Genomic DNA, 27,303 nt, shown 5'->3' with positions numbered 1-27,303 from the left:
AGTGTCCGCGCATGCGCAGAGGAGTCGGGACTCGTGATTTTTTGTTTCACAGATTTTTTTTTTCTTTTGTTTTTTTGTAGGTGGGAGGGCTGCAGTCTGGCAGTCCAATAGCACGAGCCGCCCCTGAATTTGTCCTAACTTGTGTTTTTATATCTATGTCTAGAAACAGCACAAGCCATCTGTGTGATACCCCTCAGTGTATGCATCATATACTCTCATTATATTCACAGTCTCTATATAAGGATCTGTCCTGCTAACTTAAAGTGGACTAAAGAGGTCCGTGGACATGATAATTATGAGCCTTGTGTCTCCCAGATCTGTGGATATGACATTTGTGAGTCTTGTGTCTCCAAGGTCTCTTGACATGACAGTTGGGAGCCTTATGCCTCCCAGGTGCATGGACATGACAGTTGTGAGCCTTATATCTCCCAGGTGCGTGGACATGACAGTTGTGAGGCTTATGTCTCCCAGGTGCGTGGACATGACAATTGTGAGCCTTATGTCTCATTTTATTCATTATAGTGCTTCTGTACTGATGCCATCCTTAGCAGAAATAATTATTTTCCACAAGACAAAATCTGATAGCATCCAGATTCAAAGAAGAAATTTATAATATAAAAATGGAAATTAAGAATAAAGCTGCATATGTTCTTGCTATTTGCACTGTATTCTAAACTTGCATGTTAAAGGGCATGCCTCTCTTTCTGGTGGTCACATCATTGTTATCAGTTTAGAGTTCTCAGCTATGACCATGCCTCTTGTTTCACTGATGAGAGTCTGACAGGAATGCATGATAAAATCTGTGATTTAATAATGCCACTTCGCAGTGCCTGCAAGAAAAATATAATGAGAGCCAGGGATGCATTCAGTTTTGCTACATCTGGTAGGAACTTGCCCATTGTGTGGACAGCTACAGAGTGAACAAGTAATTAACAGAATTCTAGGCTTATATAAAACATATTATTAGACACATTCTGTATTGTACTACCCAAAGGTGATTAAGAAAATGTCAAACACTTCTGTTTTGTGTTTTATTTTTTTAATAACTTTATAATTTTCTTTACAAAGTTTGACAGCTTACAAAACATGAAATACACAACTGTACATTTTGTTCTGCCAGAATTAATATTTTTGTAAAATCACAGTGATGGGTATTTAAACAAGCATGGCATGGTCCAGACTGCCACTTGCCGGATGGGCAGAAAACAAGGGGCGTGCTCTTCTTCCACAGATTGGTAATAATTTACGTTATTTGTTCTCAAGTGCAAGAAAGTCATTTCCATTCTAGATTTATGAGGCAAACAGGAGCAAAAATGAAATATCTGCTCTTTGAACTATTTCAAAAACTATCTGACTGTTGATACCAAGTCATACCCTTTATCAGAGTTTCCAGCCTCAGGGGCATGGAAGTATTCATTATGTATAGTAGTTTGTCAGTGAATACTTGACTTAAACTTGTATTCATTTTCTGAATGCTATGATTTCACACCTGTTCATAACATTTATTAACATTAACTGGATTTTCATTGCGGAAATATGATTTCAGTGCTATTGATAGAAAATGAAAATGGTCCTGGACGCGCCATGACTTATCAATCAGATGTTGCAAAATATATAATACATTGGTGAGCACAACAGCTGAAACAGCCAATCTGACACATTAGCAGTCCGTATCTACACTGCACTGTACAAGACCTGTGAAGTCAATATATAGTGATATACACCTGCGGGGCTGGTGTTAGCATTTTGGGGGCTCCCAGAAAATGTCAAGTTGGGGGCCCCTAGGCACTTCCAGTACATGTATCATCCTGTCAAATCCACACCTCCTAAGAAACCTTTTAGTTTGTGCTGCAAACTTTTAGGAGTAGTACACACAGACAGACCTGTAGCTACAACCTCTTACATTACACCAGGCCTATATACCACACTTTGTTGACCTGTCTAACAAAGGGACACTTACAGTTACTGGCATTTAGTTGCAACAATGATGCATTACAACTGTATGGAAAGGTCTGGACTTAAATGAAGTGATGACTAGGCCTACTGTTTCAACACCCCTGCACACCCTTCAGTCCTCTCCTCTGACACCCCCCTCCTGTTTTGGGGTCCCCAAACCATGCGCATTACTTTTTTCTTCCTTTTCTCACATTTTGCCTTGCTCTCAGCTTTTTCAGGAAGCCATAACGTTCTACGTGCTTTGAAGTGCATTTTAATTTTTTTCTTTTTACACAACCTTTTCATCCAATAATGGCTTGAACAGAAATTATGATTAAGGAAAGAAATTCACTGCTGCTGTTTAGCTTTAGTTTTCCTTGTATTCTTTCAGCACACATTTGCTGACTAAGACAGCTCAGTAATAACCATTTAGGAAATAAGTCAGTTAGGCTGGTGCCCCCAAAGCTGTAGTGGTTAATATGTGCCCCGGGATGCATTTTAGAGCATTATCTCGGCATTTTATTCCAATGGTGGCCTAAACAAAAATCATGAAAAAGAAAATTTCAGTCTTATTTTTTTCTTTCAAGGAAGACATAAGCTGCGCCCAAGGCTTAATGTTCAAAGTTGACAAAATAGTACCTCACAATAAACTAACAAGCCAGTTGTGGGAATACATAGGTCTTATCTGAGAATACTGCCTGCCTCCCTAACCCCCCACAAAAGACACTCACTGCCTATGCATCGCTCTGATGTTAGACGGGGATGAAAGCAGAGATTTAAATTGCCTTAGCCATATTTTTCAAGTGACTGCTGATATACGTTTACATAGTGTGCTTCCTCACTCCTAACCCTCAAAGTCAGCCCCATGTATATGTGCCTGATGTGTGATTGTGAGAATAATTTCAGTTATATATTCTAATTTGTTGCTCTTAGACAGTACACCACCCTTACACAAGCTATAGTAACCTTCGTATTCCACTGCTGAGGTCTGTGAGAAAAGTAAATAAACAATGACCTCACTGTCCTCAGCTCTAACATAAGCTATAATGACTTCATGTGCACACCTCTAAGGTTTGAATGTGATGAAAATTAAAGTTGTAATAACCAAACAATCCCCAGCCCCCCATAACCTACAGCAGCTTTCTGTACACACACATTTCAGCAGCGCTGGTTTTAGAATGGTGTGGTTGAAACCAGAGGCTATTGTCAGCTGTATCCTAAAAGGTTCATATCTCAGCACTCTTCAGGTTAAACAGTTCAATCAATTTATACATTTTTGTCCTCATTTTTCTTCAACCAGCAATAGCTTTTGTGGGTGTCCCCATGGAGTCAAGGATGATTAAGGGAGCACCCAGTACCCATTTATACAGTCTGGTGAGTAAGAACCACCAGACTCTAAGAAGATCTAAGTGCCTGAATGTTCTGTGATATAGTTTTTGTCTTACTTATGAAATATAATTTACTTGTTAGGTACATGTTTTACTGATACTTAGAAGAATAATGTCTGTGTCCTGGCATTATTAGGTGTGCACACAACTACAAATCAGTGATATGTGTCACACACAGAGACACACACACAACACACAACACACACACATAAGCCATAGCAGTACTTGTTTTGTACTTATTTCAGCAAACAGCAATACATTGTGCAACACTAGTACTGCCACACCAGATCAATAACTCCTGTCTAGCAATTGTCAAACAGCAGCAGGGGTAAGTCGCTTATTTACCTCAATGGGCAGTAATGCATACCTGTCACTGTTCCTGATTTCACAGACCTTCCCTGATTTTGTTCATACATTTGCTTTCTCCTTCATAAAAAGTTTGATTTGCTGGTAAATCATTCAAGATTACAAACAGTCAATCAATCTAGACATCTGAGTTTTACACTTATTGTCCAAAAATACATGTTGATGCAAAAGGTGTTATTCGATTAACTTTTTGAGCAAATTATAGTACTATTTAAAATATAGTCCTGATTCTGAGCCATTATTTTATTATTTTTTGAGATTGCACTGAACTCTTAAGCGAAGGAATTGAGAGTTATAGTATCTGGTGTTCTGCTTTTATTCATAAAACTCCCTGAAAGAGAAAACCATCCCTGATGATCGGAAGTATCAGCTCTTCTTAAAACCAAAATTTGCACTGAGATTGGTCACACTGGGCTGCTGATCTCTCTAGTGCTTACCCTGCTCATGTTCATTATCAACTTCATCCTAACAGGGTCATAACTCAGCCCTGTTCAGGTTAAAGACCATAATCAGGAAATTAATACATTTCCTCTTCCTCCTTTTCCCCAGCCAGCATCAGCTTTTGTGGGGCCCCCGCACAGTCAAGGATGATTAAGGGGGACCCCCTGCAGCCACGGGTATTGCAGGAACTAAAACTGGATATGAAGTTACTTTTAGTGGAGAACATGTCCAACAGCAGGATTTAACTAAGCCAGGGGCACTATGTCAGTGCTGCCTGTTACTTGACAAAACACTGTTACTACAACCAGAAATATCTTTGAATTTTAAAGGAGATATAAATAAGAGTTATTATCCATGTCATGTGGTTTAGTAAATATACAAGAATGCTGTAGTAGCTTTTGTTGGTTTGACAGACATTACAAAATATGAGGTTAAGACAATTTGCTGTTGTTGGGGCCCCCCTGGGAACAGGGGGCCCCCAGCGACTGCAGGGTTCGCTGGTGCCTAAAGCCGGCTATGTGCACCTGTATGCTAATGGACAGTGGCAAGCATGTGCTTTTCAGTGGGATTCTGTACAGCATCACACTGGGAAGCATGTCTATTCACAAGCTGTAGTCTCAGATTTGAACAGAAGGTAGTACAGCTTGGCTATTCCACATCAAACCAGAATGCCAGGAAAGAATGGTAGTGCTGAATACATGCAATAATAATAATAATAAAAAAATAAATAAAATAAAAAATAAACACAAGGATAGTAAATGTCTAATTATCTGCTTTGGAAAACAGTAGTTAACACCAGTTATAATTATATCTATTTTATAATCCTTAATTTACTCATTACAGTAGCAGAGGGTTCTGAAGATGTGTGGAATGGTAATGTGGCAGCACCTGCTCTCTAAGAAGATAGACATGCCAGGGCCCTCTATCACATGTGCAACACTTAAAAATTCTGGGTTCCAAAACTGCAAAAAGTAATGTGCGATTACACTAACAAATCAGTAAATTTTACAACTTGTTATACCATGTTTTTGGAGGGAGGCTCTGCCTCCTTGCACTCTCCACACCCCTATTACAGAAATAAACACACATTAGTTATTTTATACACACATGCACAGTAACTCCAAAATTGTTTCCTCCATGGGGGGAATATTGCATTTGCACTTGCAGTCCCCCTAGTCTGAGAATTACAGTTACAGTCCTCATAATTTCATCACTCACCCCATCCCCATGTCAATAGCTTTGACAATAAATACTGGCAGGGATGCTGTTTGCTAATACAGAGGAGCCATGGCTGACTAAGTTTGCTAATGACTGCAAATCTGTTGCAATCATTGAATCCCCAAATGATGTCAATATATTTCAAGAGGGACGTACACAAACCAATGATTGGTGCTAAAGCCATAGACTTGTACTCAGTGCTAAAAAATGCATTATAATCCCCTTCAGTAAAAATTATATCTATGCAGACTATAATATAAATAATAATACCATAAGTAACAACTCAGTAGTGAGAGACTTGGGAACGGAAGTTGACAGTAACCTAAACATTGACCACCATATGCCTAATGTTGTAAGGAAGGAGTTCTACATCGCACACCTCATTAACAAAGGCATTGCCTCAAGAGCAAAAGAGGTCATAACACCCCTGTACTAGATCCTCAGTAGGCCAATAATTGAGTACAGTGCTTCCTTTGGTATGTATCTTTCCAGGCACCTGCAACAATTTGAGAGACCTCAGAGATTTCTAACCAAAAAATTTCAGGGTCTCCAGCACATGTCATACACTGACAGACTGAAGTCACTGTCACTGTACTCAGTAGCATACAGATTACTTACATGAAACTTGTGCCTGGCCTAAAGAGCAATTTCGGATCCAAACCTAATGGAAATGCTGCACATCAGCAAGTCAAATGGGACAGGGGTCACCCGCTCCAGGGACCTTAACCTGGCCTGCGACATAAATAGGACCTGCTGGAGAGACAGATATTTCTCTCAGAGGATGCCACTTCTCTGGAATAGTCTACCATTTCACATCAAACAGAGCCCCTGTATGACCCTGTTTAAGCATAGCCTGGATGACTGTATTGGAAACTGCAAATTCCTGCCAGGGATTTCACCTATGACCATCTTAGAGATGAGCAGTCATTACTAAGTAAGATTTCTAGTTTTGGCAAGATCCTTTGTATTGGGTTTCTCTAGTATTATATTGGGTACACACAGATAGGTGTATAAAGATCATAAGGTGAATAGCCCAATAACCACCTATGAACCTATAATAGTGGATGCATTAATTAAGGAAACTATTGTAACAAAGAATGTGTTGTGGTGAAATATATAGGGTAGTGCATGCTAGTCCATCATAGCCATGATATTCTTCTGTCAGACTGGGTCCAGAATAATGCTTTGACATGAGGTAAGTGGGATAAATATCAGCATGCCTTTGTTGAAAACAAGTCATGTCAGTCCAACCTGATTCAGTTTTATGACAGGGTTACACTGGGACTTGATAAAAGAAACATATTCAATGCCAGGTACCCTGCATTCAGTGAAATCTTTGATTCTGCCCCTCACAAGAGGTCAATGGATCAACTGAATAGATGCGGAGTAGAAGACAAGTTGAATAATGGGTAAGAGGGATGCTGGGTGGTATAGTGCTACAAGAAGTGGTTGGGGAACACTATCAAAGGAACAAAAAGTGGTTAATGAGGGTCCATAGAAGTCAATTCTAGAACCATCACCATTTAGCACCTTTGCGTCAAACACCATGAAGTACACTGAGAATGGGATCAGCTTGTTTGCAGAGGAAACTAAAATGAAGAGACAGTGGAAAATGGACAGCAAATCTTCAAACCAGCCTAATTAACTGGCTGACCAGACTGAAAAGCAGCATTAAAGGTTTAATGCTGAGAAGTGACTACATAAGATTCTTTGTAAGGATTCCTTTTAAATAGAAATTATTATTCTGAAATCTGTGCAGAAGGGATTGAAGGAGGCATAAGTGGGAGACTCTCCTCTGCACATGCATTACAAGGGTCAGTGTGGCTAAAAATGATTTGACTTCACCAAATAAACAGGGAAAATGCATATTAAACAGACTGAGGTCACCTGTTGTCTACTGCTGTCATCGTAGTGTGTGTGTGTGTGTGTGTGTGTGTGTGTGTGTGTAGGGAGGATGGTATTTCAAAAGACTTAAAACTGAAGCCACTTTGTTTATAGGGCAAAGCGCAGTGCTTATATCTTCTGCATATTTGGATGATTCTAAGCGAAACATAACTCATTAAGAATGCTGTTGATATTTGCTTTTCTCTCTAGGCTTTGAATGTTGTCAACATTTTAAATTGCATTTTCTCTTTCAGTGTATCATATATCGAAATGCATATCATATTGTCTGTTTGGGCATAAATTATGCTTGAAAATACATACAGTTTTAAAAACAGCAAAACTATTCATTATATCTTGTTTATGCATTTTAAATTTTGTAGCTGGAGTTATTCCCTCACCCCTCCTCCCAAAAAAATTGCAATTCTGTGTCAGATAAGACAGAACAGGAAAACTGTCAATAGTGGAAGTAAAACCGGCGGATGTTGTTGTAGTGCTGCACCTGTGAGGCGGTCTTGCTTGCTTTGTTGTTTCCTCTTGCTGCAGAGCTCATACAGGTTACCCTCAAACCTCAGCTTCTTTGACTCCTCACGCAATGAGTCCCACATAACTTGCGCTTCCAGCCTACATTCCAGCATAGCTGCCATGGCACACAAGTGGAAGTCATCCCAATGTCTGGAGAATTATAGGGAGAGAAAGAGAAGAAAAGGGAACAAGAACAAAAGTAAAAGTAATCAAGCAATTTTGTCATTTTTAATGTAGTTTATTAAAATGGAAATATAATTAAACACTTGTTATTAAAGTAGGCATGCTTGTCAAGTTCTAACTGTAGCCCTCTAATCTCAGATCTTAATTTGGGTCAAGAAATAACATGGTTTGTAGAGAAAATAAAAAATACAGTTCAGTTTAGGTCAACCAGCACAAGACAACTAATATATATATATATATATATATATATATATATATATATATATATATATATATTTTTTTTTTTTCATTTTATTTGTTATTCAGGTAAGGGTGGGTCCATGGACTGCTCTCAGCTATGATCTAGGCCATGCTAGAATTCAGAAAACAAAAATATACAGCATAAAACAGATTCAGGGCAATACAATAGAATTATTATGAAAAATAAAAAAGGGAATGACAGTATATACTTAATACTATAAGAGAAGACAAGACAGCATTATATACAGAGTACATATAAAATATTTTCATTACATTTTTATTTATTTATTTTATTATTATTTATTTATTTAGTACATTTGTTTACCAGGTAATGTCCGACTGGTCCAGGATCCTGTTTTCAGCAGAGGCTCGGGGAGAAAAGCTCCATTAAGTAAAATACTAAAGAAACTATCATTACTAACAAAATTGACAATATTAATTCTATACAAAACAATTAAAGTTTAAGTAACACAGCATATACAGTGAAGCAATTAGGGAGATACAAAATACAATGGGCAATGACAGTGACATAACAGTTGTAATACAGGAACAGCTATATTGTATATTAAACTATGTCCAAGATGCTGAAGAAAAATGTAGGATATTGGCAATACTGTGAGATACAAATGGGAGGGATAGTAGACACAGGCAAGGGCTAGAGTTAGAAGGAGAGGAATTAAAGGTGTAGTTAGGGATAGGCAGATTTAGCCTGGAGTATGGCAGGAGCCAAGCCAGTGATTAGTTAGGTAGACCTTTTGGAGTTGTTTGAACTCATGATAGTTATTGTGATGGCCGTGTACTGGCCCAGTAATCAAGGAACCTCAATCCTCACCACTAGCACCTTTGAGGGGAGTCCACATTGGGAGGATAATAAGTTCACACACAGTAAAGTACAGTTTCTCTTAAGAGCACACAGAGATCACAGTCAGTCTGAGGCTGATTTCTCCCTTTATCTCTAGATCCCCAATAAGACTCCCCACTGGCATAGCTATAGAGTACAGATCTCAGCCAAGTGGTCAAGCCAAAACCTCCAGCATCTTCTATGTCCAAAAAGTGCTTTGTGTCCTTGCCCAAGTAGCTGAAACACACACACTTTGAGATATGAATTAGGTACAAATACACAGACACTCCTGGGAAAGGCTGGCACAGGTTCTCCAGCTATGTCCCTCTTGCCCATACTATAAGGTAGAAATCACTGCCACCAACCACTACTTATCAGCTACTATAAGGCCATTCTCAAAGGGTGACCAATTCCACTGTGTGCTATTACTGTTATCCAAATAATAAAATAAGTGCAACCCCGGGCTAAGGCTATTGTGCAGTGGCTTAGTACAGTATCACCAAATACATGCAAAGTACTCTAAGAACTTAAATTATCTCTACACAAAACAGCCACAGCTGAAAGGTTTAAAATATTTAATAATAAATAATAAAAACACAGGACAATACTCATTAATTCAACACAGTGCTAATAGAGAATTCAGAAATCACAGGAAAATGCTTTAAAACAATATTGTAGGACAGTCTGATATAAATATAAAAAAACAGCTAGACTAATCTGGCTATTCTATCTCTAAGAGAAATACTATGTTCTAAATAACTTTACTTACGGAGCAAAGCAAGTGCTAGTGAGTGGATGTTCTTACTACATCCAAGACAAGATACAAAATGCTATTCTTTCTTTCTGTTCTTAAATTGATAATACCCAGTACTGCGGAGTCATTTCAGATTACATCTTTCTTGACACTTCTCTGGTTTAGTTTCCCAGGCCCACAGAATTTTAACATTTCTTTTTTTAATCTGCACCTGCATGAAGCCACAACAATAAAAAGACATTTTACATGTAAAACCTAGTAATTATCTCTTGTCTTAAAACAACAGAAATAATTTCTTAGCCCAGACATCCTGTCTCTGAGCTGGAGATCAAACATAGTTGTAAAATCCTTTACTTAACAGCTTTCTTCCAGCTGGGTACAGTGTGGTTACATTTTTGAAGCTCAGTACAACATATAACTTAATCAAAACATATAGTTCTTTTTATATTTGTAAAACAAGCCTGTGGATTTTATTAATATTTACAATGACACTGAATTATCTGCAAAATTCTCTCTGGCTGGGCTGGCAGCCCCTCAGTTTTTCATAACCCCCAAGAACTCAAGCTAGTTTTTCAAGTGTCCCTTGAGAAATGTTGCTTGAGAAGGTTGAGTCTATCTGGGTATACCTTAACCCATTCCCTGTCTTGAGAGCCCATCTGCACTGGCATTGCTAATCCCACTGCGGTGCTGCACTGACATATCATATGCTTGCAACCCTAGGCTCCACCTGAGTAACTTGGCATTTTGGTGGCTGGCTTGATGTAACCATGTTAGGGGATTGTGATCTGTAACTACAGTGAATTTTCTTCCATGCAGATAAGGCTGAAGTTTTTGCAGTGCCCACACTATGGCTAGGCATTCCTTTTCTACAGCTGCATAGCATTCCTTCCTGTGTTGAAGCCTATGATTGAGATAAACCACTGGGTGCTCTTCTCCCTCTGAAGAAATCTGGCTAAGTACAGCCCCCACCCCATGGTTTGAAGCATCCACCTGTACAACAAATGTTTTGCTGTAAACTGGACTGGCTAACACAATGGTCCTCCCAAAGCTTCTTTAAGCTTCTGGAATGCCTGCTCACATGCCAGGGTCTACACTAACTTATCTGGCCTATTTTTCCTTGTCATGTCTGTGAAGGGAGCAGTTATGGTACTATAACTGAGGATGAGCTTTCTGCAGTACCCTGCTGTCCCTAAGAATGCCCTCACCTACTTTTTCGTAACAGGTGCAGGCCATGCCTGAATGGCTTCCACTTTGGCAGGTTCTGGCCTGATCTTACCACTCCCCACTCTATGTCCCAGGTAGGAGACCTCTGCCATACCCACCTGATATTTGCTGGGCTTAATGGTCAGCCTTGCCTCTGTAGTCTGCCCAGCACCTCACTAACATGCTGTAGGTGCTCTTGCCAGAAGTGGCTATAGACGGCAATATCATCTAGGTAAGCAAGGGCAAACCCTCCTGCTCCTGCTAGTATATGATCTACCACCCTCTGGAAAGTTGCTGGGGCATTTTTCATCCAAAGGGCATCTTTGTGAACTCATACAAGCCAAAAGGAGTCACAAAGGCTTATCTCTCTATAACACTGGAAGTCAAGGGCACCTGCCAGTAACCCTTGGTAAGATCAATGGTGGTAAGATACTTAGCCCCATCTGGCTGCTCTAGGGCTTTATCTGTCCTAGGCATGGGGTAAGCAACTGACTCTGTGTGACTATTTAATTTCCTGTAATCCACACATAACCTGGTGCTGCCATCCTTCTTTGGGCACCAGCACCAGTGGGGAGGCCCAGGGACTGTTGGACTCTTGAATTACCCCTAATTCCAACATTTCCTGTATCGCCTCTCTCAGTGTCTGTTTGACTCTCTCAGGCACCCTATAAGGGGCCTGCCTAATAGGCCGTTGGGGTCCTGTATCCACCTGGTGCTGCACCAGGTGGGTGAACCCTAGTTTCCCAGTGAACATGTCCCCAAACTCATGTAACACTGCATGGATTTCTCAAACCTGGGTAGGAGATAGCTGCAGGGACATTGCTACCCCCTCCACTGAGGTGTCAGTCCGAGCCTCACTGAGGAAATTAGTCACCAGATCTCCCAAAGACTCCTCCTGCAATCCACTGCAAATACTCAGCACAAGGGCCTCCTATCATGGTAAGGTTTCATCATGTTAACATGGTACAATCTGTGTCCCTGCCTCCTGCCTAGCAGTTCTACCATGTACTTAACATTACTGGCCTTCTTTACCACATTGTAGGGTCCCTCCCAAGCTGATTGTAGCTTATGTCTGTCAGGAATGAGAACTATTACCTGCTGCCCTACAGCATACACTCTAGCTTGAGCATTCCTGTCATACCAGACCTTTTTCTGCTATTGGGTTTCTGCCAAGTTCTTCTGGTCCAAGCCCTTGAGTTCCCTAAGCCTTGTCCTGAGGTTTAGGACATATGGCACAACAGACTCCTTGTGAGATTCACACTCACCTTATCACTCATCATGAATTAAATCTAGAGGCCCCCTCACCCTATGCCCATACAACAACTCAAAGGGTGAAAAACCTGTGGATTCCTAGGAAGCCTCTCTGTAAGCAAACAGATGGGACAAATATTTGTCCCAATCCCCCTTAAACTGGTCTGCAAATGCTCGTAGCATGGTGGTCTTTAGGTGCTTCACCTCACAGTACTTCCACAGACAAGCCAGCAGGTCTGACATGACATTGGCACCTCTGTCAGTCAGTATTTCTTTCGGGGAAACCTACCTTGCTGAAAATCTCTAAGAAAGCATTTGCCACCTTTTCCGTCTCAATGGAGGACAAAACCACTGCCTCAGGGTATCTTGTAGCATAATCTACTACCACTAGGATATACGTTTTCCCTGTGGAACTTGGGGTACTCAGAGGCCCCACAATAACCACAGCTACCCTCTGAAATGGCTTCTCAATCAAAGGCATCAAAGGAGCTCTCACCTTGTCTCCTGCTTTGCCTACCTTTTGGCACTGCTCATAGGTCCTGCAGTACCCTGTTACATCTCTGGAAATCCCAGGCCAAAAGAAGTTCTGCATAATACATCTCTTTGTACATTTTATGCCCATATGACCTGCATATGTAATATCATGGGCTATGGCTAGAAGTGCCAGATAGTAGGCTCTAGGCACTACCAACTGCTGTATTCTCTCACCTTCTAGCCCTCCCTCAGGGGTCGACTCTCTATATAGTAACCCTTTGTCCCAGCATACAGAATCCCCCTTCCCTTGTGAATCAGGTGCCTCACTAGCTACCTGCCTCAGGCCTCTTAATGTAGGGTCTGAGAGCTGAGCCTGTCTCAACTCTTTCTATGTAACCCTTCCCAGCTCCCCTTCCACAGAAAGTCTGGCATCCTCTGACAGCAGTGCCTCACTGTCACCCTGGGTACTACTACTCACCTCTGCCCTTGCAGCCACTCTGTCCAAGAGAGCATCAGTACCCACAAGCAGCTGTGGCTCACCTTCAGTCTCACTGCTACAGAGTAGCTCCCTCCCTGTAGTTACCACCTCACCAGTCCTGGCTGCAAATGTACACTATGTCTGGGTCTCCCCAGGCTACCAGACTCACATGCTTGTCTCCAAGCCTGACTGCTTGTAACTGCATCAGCACATGGTACTGCATTATCAAAATCCTTCCCTATCAGGACATCTGCAGGATGGTAGTTTGGTACCCCTGTTGTCTCAAGGCAACCTACTACTGGCATTTTGTCTTTCCCACTTACTGGCTCCCTCGCCTTTTATTCCCCACCTTGCCTCTGTGGACATCTATATGCAATGTGGCCCCACTGGTTGCATTCAAACCATTTAACCCTAGGTCCTGGACATATACCTGGACTAGAGGATTATCCTGTTACTGGCAGATTCTGTTGGGGCAGTCTGGGCTATCCACCCTGGGTTCCCTTAGACCCATGAGCAGCACTAGGTGTCCCTTTCCTGTGCAGTGATGCCCTTTTTGCTAGGTATAGGTCTCCCTTCTTCCCCAACTCATCTGAAGTAGCACATTGTCTATCAGCTAACCAGATTCTCATGTCCTCAGGCAAAGTGCTAAGGGCTTGTTCCCTCACCAAAAGGTCTGCCAGACCTTCAAAAGTGGTGACCAGACATCCACTTACCACCTAGGGAAATAAGTGCTTAGTTCAGCAACATATTCACACACACTTTCATCTGCCTTGTGTCTATGCTCACGAAATATTTTCCTATAAGCTTCAGGTATTAGCTTAAAAAAATTCTAACAAACAAGTCTTAGCAGTATAGTTAAATTCATGATCAGCTAGTTTATACAGCACAGTTAGAGATTTACCATGGAGTAATGGGGTCAGGGACCATACCTAGAGCCTTTGGTCAACATCATACTGTTTACATACCCTCTCAAACATATGAATAAAACTATCAAAATGATCCCCCTCTGTAAACTGTGGAAAAAATTTACTTACCTTATGTGCTTCTGGGGTCCAGTTACTCCCTTCCCCATTACTCCATGACTCTGGTGAATAGTCAGCATCTCCTTTTCAAGTTGCCTCTGCCTCTCCTTCTCCTCAGCTTCCATTTCCAAATGCCTGGCCTCCAACTTAAATCTCTTTACCTCCAGATGGATTTTTAAGTCCTCTGTAGAAAGGTTCAGCTGTCCATTCTCTGAATGTTGTACATGGCCAGTCTGATTATCCTCCTGGTTGCTATTTTCTGATGCAGCTGTGACCAAAGATGCAATCATGTCTGCTTTAGTCAGGTTTCCATGCACCAGTCCTTTAGCCTGGCACATCTCAGCCAACTGGCTCCTTTGCCAACTTGCCATACTCCTCTGCTGACATGCTTGCCTGCTCTCCCTGACTACCTAAACTAACAAAAGAAATAAAACAATTGTGATCTGAACTCTGAATGTTCACTGCATAGCTGATTTAGAGTACAAAAACACCTTCAGTGATCACTGTACACAAGCTACAGGAATTCACTATCCACACCACTACACGCCAGTTAATATGTGATGTAGCTAACTCACCACTATCAAACGTGTCTATATCATATTATCATACGATGTAAATAGTGAACGCTATTTCATCGTAATGATAATATCAAAACAACAAAATATCGAACAAACGGAACAGTGAATTTTTTCCCAAGGAAAAAATTCGCTGCTCCGTAAAAAAAACAAAAACAAAAACATAAACACAAATTTAAGGGAGGGGCTTCGCTCCCACAACCCCCCCTACTTAAATATATCAAATCCGAGATTGCACCATAGTGGAGGAAATGACAAAATCCCGAAGACGGCCCACCAAATTTTTTCCCTGGGAAAAAATTAGATGTTCCGTGACTTTGCTATTTTGCCATTTCGACAGTATCGGATCGACTAAATAGCATTCGCTATTTAGTCCATTCGATAATATCATATAGACCCCTATCAAACAATTAATATTTGATGTGGATATCCCACCACTGCCAAACAATTAATATGTGATGCCCATGCACTGGCCCAGTAATCAAGGAACCTCAATCCTCACCGCTAGCACCAGTGAGCATTATCCACATTGGAAAGACAACAAGTACACAGACAGTAAAGTACAATTTCCCTTAAGAGCACACAGAGATCACAGTCAGTCTGGGGCTGGTTTCTCCCTTTCTCGCCAGATCCACAGTAAGACTCCCCACTGGCATAGCTATAGGGTACAGATCTCAGCTGAATGGTCAAGCCAAAACCTCCAGCACCCTCTCTGTCCAACCAGTGCTTCATGTCCCTGCCCAAGTAGCTGACACACACAGACTTTGAGATATGAATTATATACAAACACACAGCCACTCCTGGGGAAGATGGCACAGGTTCTCCAGCTATGCCACTCCTTCCCAGCCTATAAGGTAGAAATCACTGCCACCAACCACTACGTATCAGCTACTATAAGGCCCTTCCCAAAGGGTGACCAATTCCACTGTGTGCTATTACTCTTATCCAAATAGTAAGTGCAACCCATGGCTAAGGCTGTTCTGGAGTGGCTTAGAACAGTATCACCAAATACATGCAAAATATGCTAAAAAAGTAAATTATCTCTACACAAAACAGCCACAGTTGAAATGTTTAAAAAAGACATTTTACATGTAAAACCTAGTAATTATCTCTTGTCTTAAAACAATAGAAAGAATTTCTTAGCCCAGACATCCTGTCTCTGAGCTTGAGATTAAACACAGTTGTAAACTTCTTTACTTAATAGTTTTCTCCCAGCAGGCTGCACTGTGGTTACATTTTTGAAGCTCAGTACAACATACAGTTTAATCATACCATATAGTTCTCTTTACATTTGTAAAACAAGCCTGTGGATTATATTAATATTTACAAAGGCATAGAATTATCTACAAAATTCTATCTGGCTGGGCTGCCAGACCCTCAGTTTTTCATAGTTATAATTTTTTGTTATGGGCTGAGGAAGAGTATTCCAAAGATTGGAGATTTTGTGAGAGTAGAGGGAGTCCCATTGGTCATTGCGAGAGTGGGTAACTTTTAGCATGCGTTTGTCGACGGAGGATCTGAGAGTCCTGAGATTTACACTAGGTTAGACTATGTTAGCTACAGCAGGTCAGTTACTGGGTTGGTGGACTAATTTGTGGGTTATGGTGAGTTAATTGAATAATAAAAGGTTAGGAAGTTCTAGCCACTTGATCTGGGAGAGGACTGTGCAGTGGTGAGTTCTGTATGGATGATCAGTGGCAAATTTGGCAATTTTGTTGTAACAGGAGTCTAGGTTATTAAGGTCAGTTTTTCATAGGTTTGTAAATATATGGGCTTAGTAGAGGAGGGTGGAAAGCAGATGAGATTGAGAAATGGCTAGCCTAGCACTTTCAGTGAGGTATTGTTTGGCCCTATAGAGGGTGCCAAGTTTGCAGTGTACTTCTTTGATTGTCAGGGAAATACGCTTATCAAATTTTAGATGCTCATCTATTGTGACACCTAGATATTTGTTCTGGCTTGTGGGTTCTATCATGATGCCGTTTGAGGAGTGGATAGTAAAGGGAGGACTGTATAGGCTTGGATTTATTATTTCTGAAGACTATTATTTTAGTTTTGTTAGGGTTTAGTGTGAGTTGATGTTCGGTGAGGTATTTTTCTATGTCCTGGAAAGAAGTTTGCATTTTAATTTGAAGTTCCTGGGGTGAGGGGGCTGAGCAGATAAGTATAGAATCATCTGCGTACTGGATGATGGTGACTAGTTGAGTTGCAGAGCTGAGGTTGTTTGTAAATATGCTAAAGAGGTGAGGGCCTAGTATGGAGCCTTGGGGTACACCAAATGAGAAGGGGAGTAGGGGAGAAAAACTGTTCTCCCATTTGGTGGCTTGCTGATGATTAGAAAGATAGCTATGGAACCAGGATAGGAATGATGAACTGAGGATATAAGTTGAGAGTGTATTCAGAAGTAGTTGGTAGGAAATGGTGTAAAAAGCTTTAGACATATCCAGGAAAATAGATGAGACTAGCTGGCCTTCATTTATGAGTTGTTGAATGGTGTTAATAAAATACATTAGGGCAGTGCTAGTGCTATGTTTAGGTCTAAAGCTGTGTTGAGAGGTGGATAGTATGCTGTGATTAAGGAAGTGGTTGAGGAGTTGGTTGTGGATGCATTTTTCTAAGAGTTTGGCAAGAGGTGAGAGAATGGCTAAGGGGCGGTAGTTAGTTAGTTCTTTAGAGGGTCCACCTTTGTGGAGGAGAATGATATGTGATATTTTCCAGAGAACTTGTTCTGTGATGGAATGGTTAATCAGGATAAATATGGGGTAGGCAATTGAATAGGTGGCAATTTTTAGAAATTCATTGGGTACTTGGTCTGCTGCAAGACAGCATGGTTATAGTTTAGATAGGAGTGTTTTATGTAGCTAGTTTGAATGGTAGTAAAAGTGAATGGGTTAAGGTGATCTGAGACAGGAATGAGAAGAGTAAGTGGTTGATTTGCCTGGCTGTGCAGCAGGGAAGTGATGGCATTTATAAAGTGAGAGTTGAACTGAGTTGCCACAGGGTTAGTATTGTTTGAGGTGGCTGGTGCAGGGGGTGGGTTAAGACCTGGGCTGAGGAGATATTCAATGCTTTGCCAGAATTTTTGGGGGTTGTTTAGGTGCTTTTGTTGACATGTTTGGAAGTATGTTTGCTTATCTGTTTTTATTTGTTTCTTAGCTAGGTTACGTAACTGTTGATATGTGATGAGGTCTATTTATCTTTGGTTATATGGTAAGCTGTCCAGGCCCTATCCCTGCATTTGAGTTTTAATTTGGTGTCTCTGTTTACCCAGGGGATGTGTTTAGCTTCTGAGTGTATTTTCCTTTTGGGAGCGAGATTGTTAAGAGTTTTGAGAAAGGTGTTACTGAAATACTGAACGGCCTGGTCTAGTGGGAGGTTTTGAAGTAGTGTCCAGTTGCATTGTTGAAGTAGTAGGTTAAAGGTTGAGGGGAGACATTTTTTTTACAATGTACATATTTGTAAATGATGTTGCTATGGGCATGCACATGCTTTTCTGTGTAGAAGGGTTGGAGAGTGGTCACTTAAGGAGTCTGGAAGGCAGCCAGCTAGGTGACTTAGGTTGGGTTTGTTAGTTAATATCCAATCTAATGTTGACTGCTTTTTGGATTGCTTGTGCAAGTTGGATAGTATATGGTTTGGGTGAAGTTGAAAAGGCTTAGGAAGTTAGAGGGGTTATTGGATGAGCTTGAGTGTCAGTCAAGGTTGAAATCACCAAGAATTATAGTCTCTTGGCTGAAACTGATAGATGCCAAAGAGAGTAGACCTTCAGTGGTGTGCCAGGGGGGAGATAAATGGCTATGATAATTATAGTTTTCTTTGGGTTGATTTCAAGGTGGGTAGGTCTGGATGGGAACAGTTTAGTTGTTCAATTTTGAGGGTGTCTTTAAACATAATGGCAACTCCACCCTCTCCTTTGTTTACCCTGTGTAGTCTAATGATGTTATAGCTGCTCGTGATGACTTCTTTGTCTTTAATGTGTAGCTTTAACCAGGTTTAAGTTATTACAGCTATGTCAGGTGAGTAGGTGCTTAGTGCAGCATGGAATTCAGCAGTTTTACTTATGATGCTACTGAGATTGAAATTAGTAAAGAGCAGGTCAGTATTACAGTTTTTTTGGAAAAGCAGGGTAAGGGTGGGGGTGCGTGGTATATTGACTAGAATTTATAGGGGAGTTAGTGGGAAAGGATGGTTGGCAGGGTGAGGAGGTTGTATTGGGTCGTTGGTTAGGATGGATGTCAGCTTGGAGTTTAATTTGTGTTATACAGTGTAGTAGACAATATCTAAGTTTGTTAATTAGTTTCTGATGTCTGAGAGCTGAAGAATTAGAACAGTGGGTGTGTATCTGTCTGAAGGGTAGGAAAAGAGAGGTTGAGCTGTTATACAGTTGTGGACTGATGTTAGTATAGGTGTGGGAGTGTGGCTGTTGGATGGACAGTGGAAGTGTAGGGGAGGTGTCTGATTTTGCAAGAGTGGAGAAAGGTGGAGTTGTACATGAGGTAGAGAAAATTCAGTAGGAAAGTACTGGTTAATAAGGAGTAGCAGTGGTGCATGTTGGGTAGTTAGGAGGGGATAGCAGAAAAGAACTGAATGAGGAGGGGTAGAGTGAGACTGGATGAGTGTCGCTGATGGAATGTATAGTGGAGTGGGCGGGGTTGATATGACTGGGTTGGTAATTGAGAGGATGGGTGTGGGTAAGCTGAGGGGAGGAGGGGGTGTGGTTTGGGCAAGTATAAATTCAAGGAGAGTGGGGGTGGGTAGGAATGGGGGTAGGGTAGGGGAGTGGAGAGAGCCCAAGGGAGTGAGGGCGAATGCAGTGGGGTTGAGCCTGGAACTGTAATAAACCCAGCAAGAAACTATCAGCTGCCAAGACAAGATGTTACTCAGAAGTTGTACAGCGTGCTTAGTACACTCTGCAGCCTGATACAGCAGTTGGAGTGCTGGAGCTTGGGTGGGCAAATAGAACAGGGCTTTATTATATCCAGCAGAGTATACAAAAGATTAGTACCATGTACAGAAAAATGGGAAGAAAGAGGGGGAGGCCGGAGACATTCTGGTGATGTGCTACTAGAGGTTGGGGGTAGAGATTCGCATTAACATATTACATGCAATATGGCTAGGAGGCTGACACATGCATTTACTGTTTTTTGCAGGCATTAATCAAAGAGACCTGAATGTGGAGTTTCAGAATGCAGGGGTATGGTTGCTTTCCACTAGCAAGGATGGGAGCTTACAGCCTAGATGTATTTTCAGAGGATATGTGTAATCCAGCTCAGGATGCACATCACCAGGATGTGCTGGCATCCATAATAATAGGGACTAACATTTCATATTAGGTAAAACAGATTACCTCAAATTAAATAAGTTATATGTTCTCCTTTTATGGAATTATATTCAGAATAAAGCAGCTGTGCATGACTACCATCCAAACGGCTTGAGCTCATTTATTGGCCTGGGCACTGGAGGATCTTGGGTGAGAGGGAAATACTAATACTTTGTATTACTCTGATGAAGCCTTTGGTGTATTAAAGGTGAAAGCGCTTAGTAAGACCTTCGTTTCACAGTTGTAATTATTTATTTAATTTGGTGCCTTTTTGGTCTGTTCGTCAAAGCGACGTTCTGGTTAAGGGATTACAGCCTGGTTTTCTTCCTAGTTTGGTCGTGTTTCAGTTTATTGGTGTGTAAATACTAAGGCAATGCCTGCTTATCTCTCTATATCTTAGGGGAATGGGTTGAGGTATGTCCTTTCTCTTTGCACATCTTTTATCTTAAGGTATGGCATTCCAGGTCCAGGGATGAAATCATTTCACTGCACTCAGGCCAATTACTGAGTACAATGTCCTTTTTGGTATGTAGTTTTCTAAATGCTTGTCACAAGTGGAATGACCACAGTGCTTTCTCACTAAGAAAATCATAAAAATGATGTGGACCATGTCAGCTTAGATCCTCACAGATCAATAGCTTAGTACATACCAATGAACCTAGAATTTGTCTAAGGTAAGGTGTAGGGTTACAGGAACCCTAATCCTGCCTCTAACCCTACACTTGCCTTACAAAATATTTCTGTAACATGGCCACTACACAAGCCACACAATATTACCCAGATATCCACTACACACACAGCATTAAATCTATCCCATTACCTAGCCTGTAGTCTAATCCTAAACTGCAACCTCTAACAATCTGTTCTTAGTGTCTGCCTGCCATAATTTACGTACATATATATTTTTTTCAGATCTGACTGGCAGTATCAAGAAATGCTCAAGAAAAGCCACTTATTATACTAGGTATATATTACAGCTATCCTTTTTGTAACAGTGCATCATTTACAGATGGTGGGACTATATTACTAAATCTGTAATCATCTGCATATCCAGTGATCAAAGGTTCCTTTCCTACCTTGATGCCAGTAAAAATGAGCAGCCTACCTGTCCCTGTAGGAAGTGACCTCAGCACAAGAAGCTGTAGTAATTGGTTGTTTTGGACCATTTCTAGCTCTTTTGTAGTTCACTGTTTAAAATCCGCATTTGCACGGTGTTGCACGGTTGTGCGCATAACGCAGTGCCGGTTAAACAAGGTTAAACTTTTTCTGGCTCTGCCAAGTCTGCTCTTCAAATTTTCCCTTAAGGAAGCTCTACTCTTAGTATAACCAGACTACTCACTATATTATAAGCCTAGCACTTGTTCTCAATACTTCTCTACTAAGTAAGCACTCTCGTACCAAGTAAAGCACTACATCTACTTACCACCCCTGTGAATATCCACTTCCCTTAAAGGTACAGCACTCCCTACTGTTCTAGCATGTCGAGTGGTAGATTACTGGCGTCGTCTCCAATTCAGCTGGTCAATCTGGGTATCTTGAGACAATGCTACAATTGTTTCATGTACAAAGACAACCCTCTCCTCCTCCCAACAAACACAAATACATGTGAGAGATGCAACTATATAGCCAAACTGGAGGCTGAACTCTCTCAACTCAGGGCTGGCATGATCAGACAGGAGGAGATGGCAACTACACACAACAATCCCTGTCCCACATAGACCTACCACAACTACAAACCAAACACATAAAAACACAAAGACATACTCGGAGGCTCTAATAAAAAACTTACCAAAACAACAGAGGCTCCCAAAGCAGACATACAAAAATCCACCACCTCAAAACAAAACAGATGCAACACATACTTCAATAAATCAGTGTGTCAACCAATCACAGCCCTTAAGGCCAAACACCTTGCCTGATACACTAGTAATAGGTGACTCTATAGTCAGACACACTGATGTCCCGCTGACCAGGCTGAACAAGGAGAAGGTGACTGTGAGCTGTCTATCGGGAGCTAGGATCCGCCACATAACACACGCACTCAAGTCACTCCAAAGCAAGTACAAATATGACTCCGTCATTGTCCATGCTGGTGTGAATGACCTGAGACGTATCTCCCTGGACTACATGAAAAGAGACATAGAGGAGCTCTCCGATTATGTACCCAGGCTGGTATGACCCTGACCCTGAGCAGCATCTTGCCCTCACCAAGAATGATACCACAATACAAAGATAAGATGATCAGCTTTAACAATTGGCTCAAGTACTGGTGTCATTCTAAGGGGATCCAATGTCTGTCTGCCTGGGATGACATGTTGCTTCACAAGGGATGGCTTACACCTGTCACCACTGGGCTTCCGGATATTGGCTAAGGCTCTTGTCACCTCCATAGTGCCTTTTTTAGGCAAGGCTCAAAAGACAAACCCACCTCCTTAGAAAACAAAAATGGAAAAAACTAAGGGTAATGCTGCTCAATGCCAGAAGTCTAAATCTCAACATGCAGGCACTTGATGCATTCCTCAGCATGGAGAACATCGACGTCTGTGCAGTAACTGAAACCTGGTTCAAGGCTCCTGAGAGCACCCCAGTGCTACCAGGCTATACCTCATATCATGCTTTTCGGCCCCAAAACCCGGGCCGAACCACAAAGGGAGGGGGAGTGTCCATATTCATCAAGGACACCCACACCTCCAGGTTAGTAGCAACACATGAAGCATCACAGACCATACAGGTGCAACTAACCATACGCAAAACTGCTATACAACTGGTAGGATGTTACAGACCACCCTCCCAATCTCAAGAACCCCACTCAGCCTTCCTGAAAACATTGGAGGATATGAATGTATCACAAAATACCATCATACTGGGAGACTTCAACTACCCAAACATAGATTGGGTACATTATTCTAGCCCTAATACCCTAGCCCAAAGGTTCCTGGAATTCATAAATTCAAATGCACTGGAACAACTAGTCACCTCTCCCACTAGGGGAGATAATATGCTAGACCTGATCATCACAAACATGGGGACAAAATGCTCCACACCGGAAGTATACCCCTCACTAGTGAGATCTGACCATAAACTAATCACCCTGGATATACATATCCCACCTCCACCCCCAGCACAAAAGACCACAGTGAAAAACTTCTCAAAAGCAGACTTCACTATTCTTAAGACTGAGATGGTATCCTTTAAGCCCACTGTGCCAGTGGATACCACATCCCACAATGCCGAATTCTTCACAAATGCTTTCTATGGACATCTCCAAGAATGCATGGATCATGCATTCCCAAACAAATCCAAGTCCCTCTCCACCAAAGGTAAGCGTCCTGTCTGGTGGACCTCCGCCATAAACAAATTGTATAACAAAAGAAGGAAGCTACTGCACGTCAGAGCAAAATCCCATGAAGGGAAGATATCTGATCAACATTAGCAGAAAACTACGTTCTCTCATACAAACATCCAAGGCCAACTTTGAGAGAAAAATCGCTAAGGACACTAAAGATAACCACAAAGCCTTCTTCAGCTATTTTAGAAACCTGGGCGGAAACCCTCAGATATGCTCAGTGTTGGTTCACAACAACAAAAAATACACTGAACCCACAGATATTGCCAACATTCTGGCTGACAGATTCAGTGCAAATTTCTCCCCTCCTTCACCCCCAAAAGAAGAAATAATTATCCCAGCTGAATGTAATCTCCCTGTTATCTCAGATGTCCAAGTGAGAACCGCCCTAAACAAAGCAAAAAACTCAGCATCAATGGGACCTGACGGTATCCCGGGGTGCGTGTTACGTGAACTCCAAGAGGAGCTAAACCCACACATAAAAATGCTATTTAACCTTAGCCTTACTTCGGGATATGTACCTGAACACTGGTGTACAGCAACAGTGGTCCCACTGCACAAGGGGGGTGCCTCTACAGACCCTGGAAACTACCGCCCCATAAGCTTAACTAGCCTGGTCTGCAAAGCTATGGAAAGAATCATTATGGAACTCATAAACAGAGACATAGGGGACCTACAGACACTTGACCCCACCCAGTTCAGCTTTGTAAAGGGCAGATCCTGCCTTTTAAACCTGGTTGACTTTTTGAAACAGTCACTAGAGCCATTGATGAGGGCAAAGCAGTCCATACAGCATACCTGGACTTGGCTAAGGCCTTCGACACAATACCCCACTCAGGCATCATAGATAAGCTCAACAGCTTAAAAGTAAACCCTTATGTCACTAGATGGGTTGCAAACTGGCTAAATGACAGAACCCATAAAGTTAAAATCGCTGGAGCAATGTCAGACTCAAAGCCAGTCACAAGTGGTGTCCCACAGGGATCTGTCCTGGGACCCCTCTTGTTCGGCATTTATTTCTCAGATGTTAAAGCAAACATGGGAGGGCTGTGGCTGACAAAGTTCGCAGATGACTGAAAACTAGGTGCCATAGTCGATACACCAGCAGACACACACATCCTACAAAAAGGCCTCACAGAAACGGACAACTGGTTCCGGAGTCACGGCCTTAAACTAAATGCCAAAAAATGTATAGTCATCCCCTTTGGGAAAAACAAAGTACCCACAAATTATCACATAGACAGCAACCCACTGAGTACGGAAAAAGTAATCAGAGACCTAGGGACCCAAGTCAACAGTGACCTCTCATTTGACACCCACGTTGCCAAAGTGGTTAGAAAAACATTCTACCTTGCACACCTCATCATGAAGGGATTCACATCCAGATCCAAGGAGGTCATTGTACCCCTATATTCCTCCCTCATCAGACCCATGATTGAGTACAATGCCCCATTTGGTATGTACCTCACCCGGCATTTGCAACAGCTGGAGAGACCACTAAAGTACCTCACCAAGAGGATCAAGGGTCTCCAACATATGTCTTATTCTGCCAGACTAAAGAAACTTCAGCTCTATTCAGTAGCATACCGCCTGCTCAGAGGTAATCTCTGCCTGATGTACAAGGCCATGTCCAATCAGGATCTGATGGACATGCTCCACCTCAAAAAATCCAAATCCATCAGGACCATGAGAGCTAAAGACTTAAACCTCGGCACAAGTATGAATAGGACATGCTGGAGGGATAGATTCATAACCCAGAGGCTTCCCATGCTTTGGAACAAGATCCTAGTTCATATTAGGCAGAGCCCCTCACTGACTCTCTTCAAGAGAAATCTTGATGAGTGGATGGGAGATCGTAAGTTTACCAAAGGGGTCACATCTGTGTCACTGCTAGACAGGGGCACAGTAAACTAATTCTATTATATAAGGGGACCTTCATTGTGTCACTACTAGACAGAGGCACAGTATTCTAAATTTATTCTGTACATTTTTTGTACCATTTCATGGGGTGGCAAAAGCCACATCACTATGGCTAGGCTTACAAATGCCCCAGGGCAGATAGCCTACTACTATACTATGAAACTATGAAACTATTCCATACAGAAGAACTTACAGCAAGTCTTGGGGGACAAAGCTGTTTACTCTCACAGATACAGTGATACCTGACCTCATCTATGTGTTATGATGGAGATCACAGAAGATTGCCAACATAGTTTATAAACTTTACATGGTTGATGGTATTATATCTTACACTACTTTGAGGCACTAACCTCAGAACAAAAATTCTGGGCCTCAGAGAAAACAGGATAGTTTTGCCACAGAAGGTGTTGCCACAGTGACACATAATATGCTTCTTGTCCTAAACCACTAGAAAAAACATCACACCCTATTCCCCAGGTACTGTGTGAATTTCCTGGAACATGACCACAAGTAGCAGCCCTGCAACAAACTTCCAAAATATGCAAGTGCACATTGGAAATGTATGGGCCTAAGTGTAAAGGCTTGGGGGTAATAAGTCCCCAGCTCCCATGATATTACAGAAGTATAAAACCACCCAGAGCCACTGTTCTTTGTGAATGAATAATTCTTGTGTAGCTCTGGTTCAGGTAGCATGTGATTCAGTCACAGTATTGCATACAGGGGGCAAAATGAGTGTGGGTACTCTAAAGAATTATGGATATGCAGTAAAATTCTGTTTATAAAGACCATGGAAGCTGTTATTTGGCAAGCAGCATCATTTGCTAAAAATTACATTTTTGGACCCATGTCTGAACAGTGTCTCAGAAATGTCATTCTTAGAATTAGTTTTCATATTCCAGTGACAGCAGCCTCATCTGTAAGATATTTTTTTTACCTTACCAGTTGACAGAGGTAGGGCACATAGCCATACCACAGTTATTGACATACTTGTCCTAAATGATATGACCTTTTTTCATGACATAAATTAATGCAGACAAAGTAATGCTTATAGCTATAAACAATGTACCCACACATGAACTGGTTCAGCAATACCTATACTTATGGGGACCAATAAAATGAAGTGTTTAGGAGTATGGACTAAATGGATTCTGCTATGGCAGCTAAGGGTATGTGGGAAGAGACTAAACAAAAGATAATACAATACAAAAACTAAGAAACTGGAATCTATTGTTTATGGATATGGATAGCAAGATACAAGAGTAACAAGAATGAAAATGTTTTTAGTCCCTTTAGTTTTATATACACATCAGGCATGTTTTTTTATCAATCAGTGGAGAAGTTGTGGAAAAAGTAGTTAATAAAGAGGATTTTATCTGGGATGGGAAGAGGGCGAGGGTCAAATGGGATTAGTTGATTCTTCCAATAGAACAAGGTGGTTTAGGATTACCTGATTTGAATGGATATTTTAGAGCTTCATATTTGAGCTCGCATACATAATACAAGCAGAAAGCTAAAATTCAAAGTGGAAAGGGATAATGATGAAGCAGGAGTGAAATTCAAGAAATAAGAGGAGAATGGGATTTTGGATGCAGATCCTTAAGGAAAATAACATCCATACTGTAGTCATAAAGTAGTATAAAGTATTCTAAAAACTAAGCCAAAGTGAGAATGGAGAAAAGAAATTCTGCCAATACGGATGACTGTAATTAGGGGCACAGAGAATAGTCAAAAACTTGCAATGGAACCAAGGTACTGATATCAAATAACTAGAGAGGGGAAGGGAGAAGGCCAAGAGGACATTTGGACTGCAGGCTAGAGACTGCCTTCCCTAGGAGGGACTGATATCTGAGCATAGGTCAAGAATAAGGCATAGGACAATCATAAGTGAAAGACCTGCTCTAGTACAGTTTTTAATTGAATTTAGAACAGAAGCTGCTGTTAAATG

At 41.5% G+C, this 27,303-nt stretch overlaps 1 protein-coding gene across 1 annotated transcript in view; it reads right to left on the bottom strand.

Annotated features, from left to right (window-relative positions):
- Positions 1-6,191: 6,191 nt before the first annotated feature.
- Positions 6,192-27,303, bottom strand: part of LOC122790626 (neuritin-A-like) — a 125,766-nt gene continuing 104,654 nt past the window's right edge. The window contains exon 3 of the mRNA XM_044058152.1: positions 6,192-7,904. Within this exon, the coding sequence (XP_043914087.1) occupies positions 7,661-7,904 (244 nt within the window). The 3' untranslated portion in view covers positions 6,192-7,660. The remainder of the gene's footprint in view (positions 7,905-27,303) is intronic.

Source organism: Protopterus annectens, chromosome 16.part0, assembly GCF_019279795.1.
Source record: "Protopterus annectens isolate FY-2018-M chromosome 16.part0, PAN1.0, whole genome shotgun sequence".
NCBI classification, from domain to species: Eukaryota; Metazoa; Chordata; order Ceratodontiformes; family Protopteridae; genus Protopterus; species Protopterus annectens.
The sequence above is the reverse complement of the archived record's forward strand: the minus strand, read 5'-3'. Positions and strand labels throughout refer to the sequence as shown.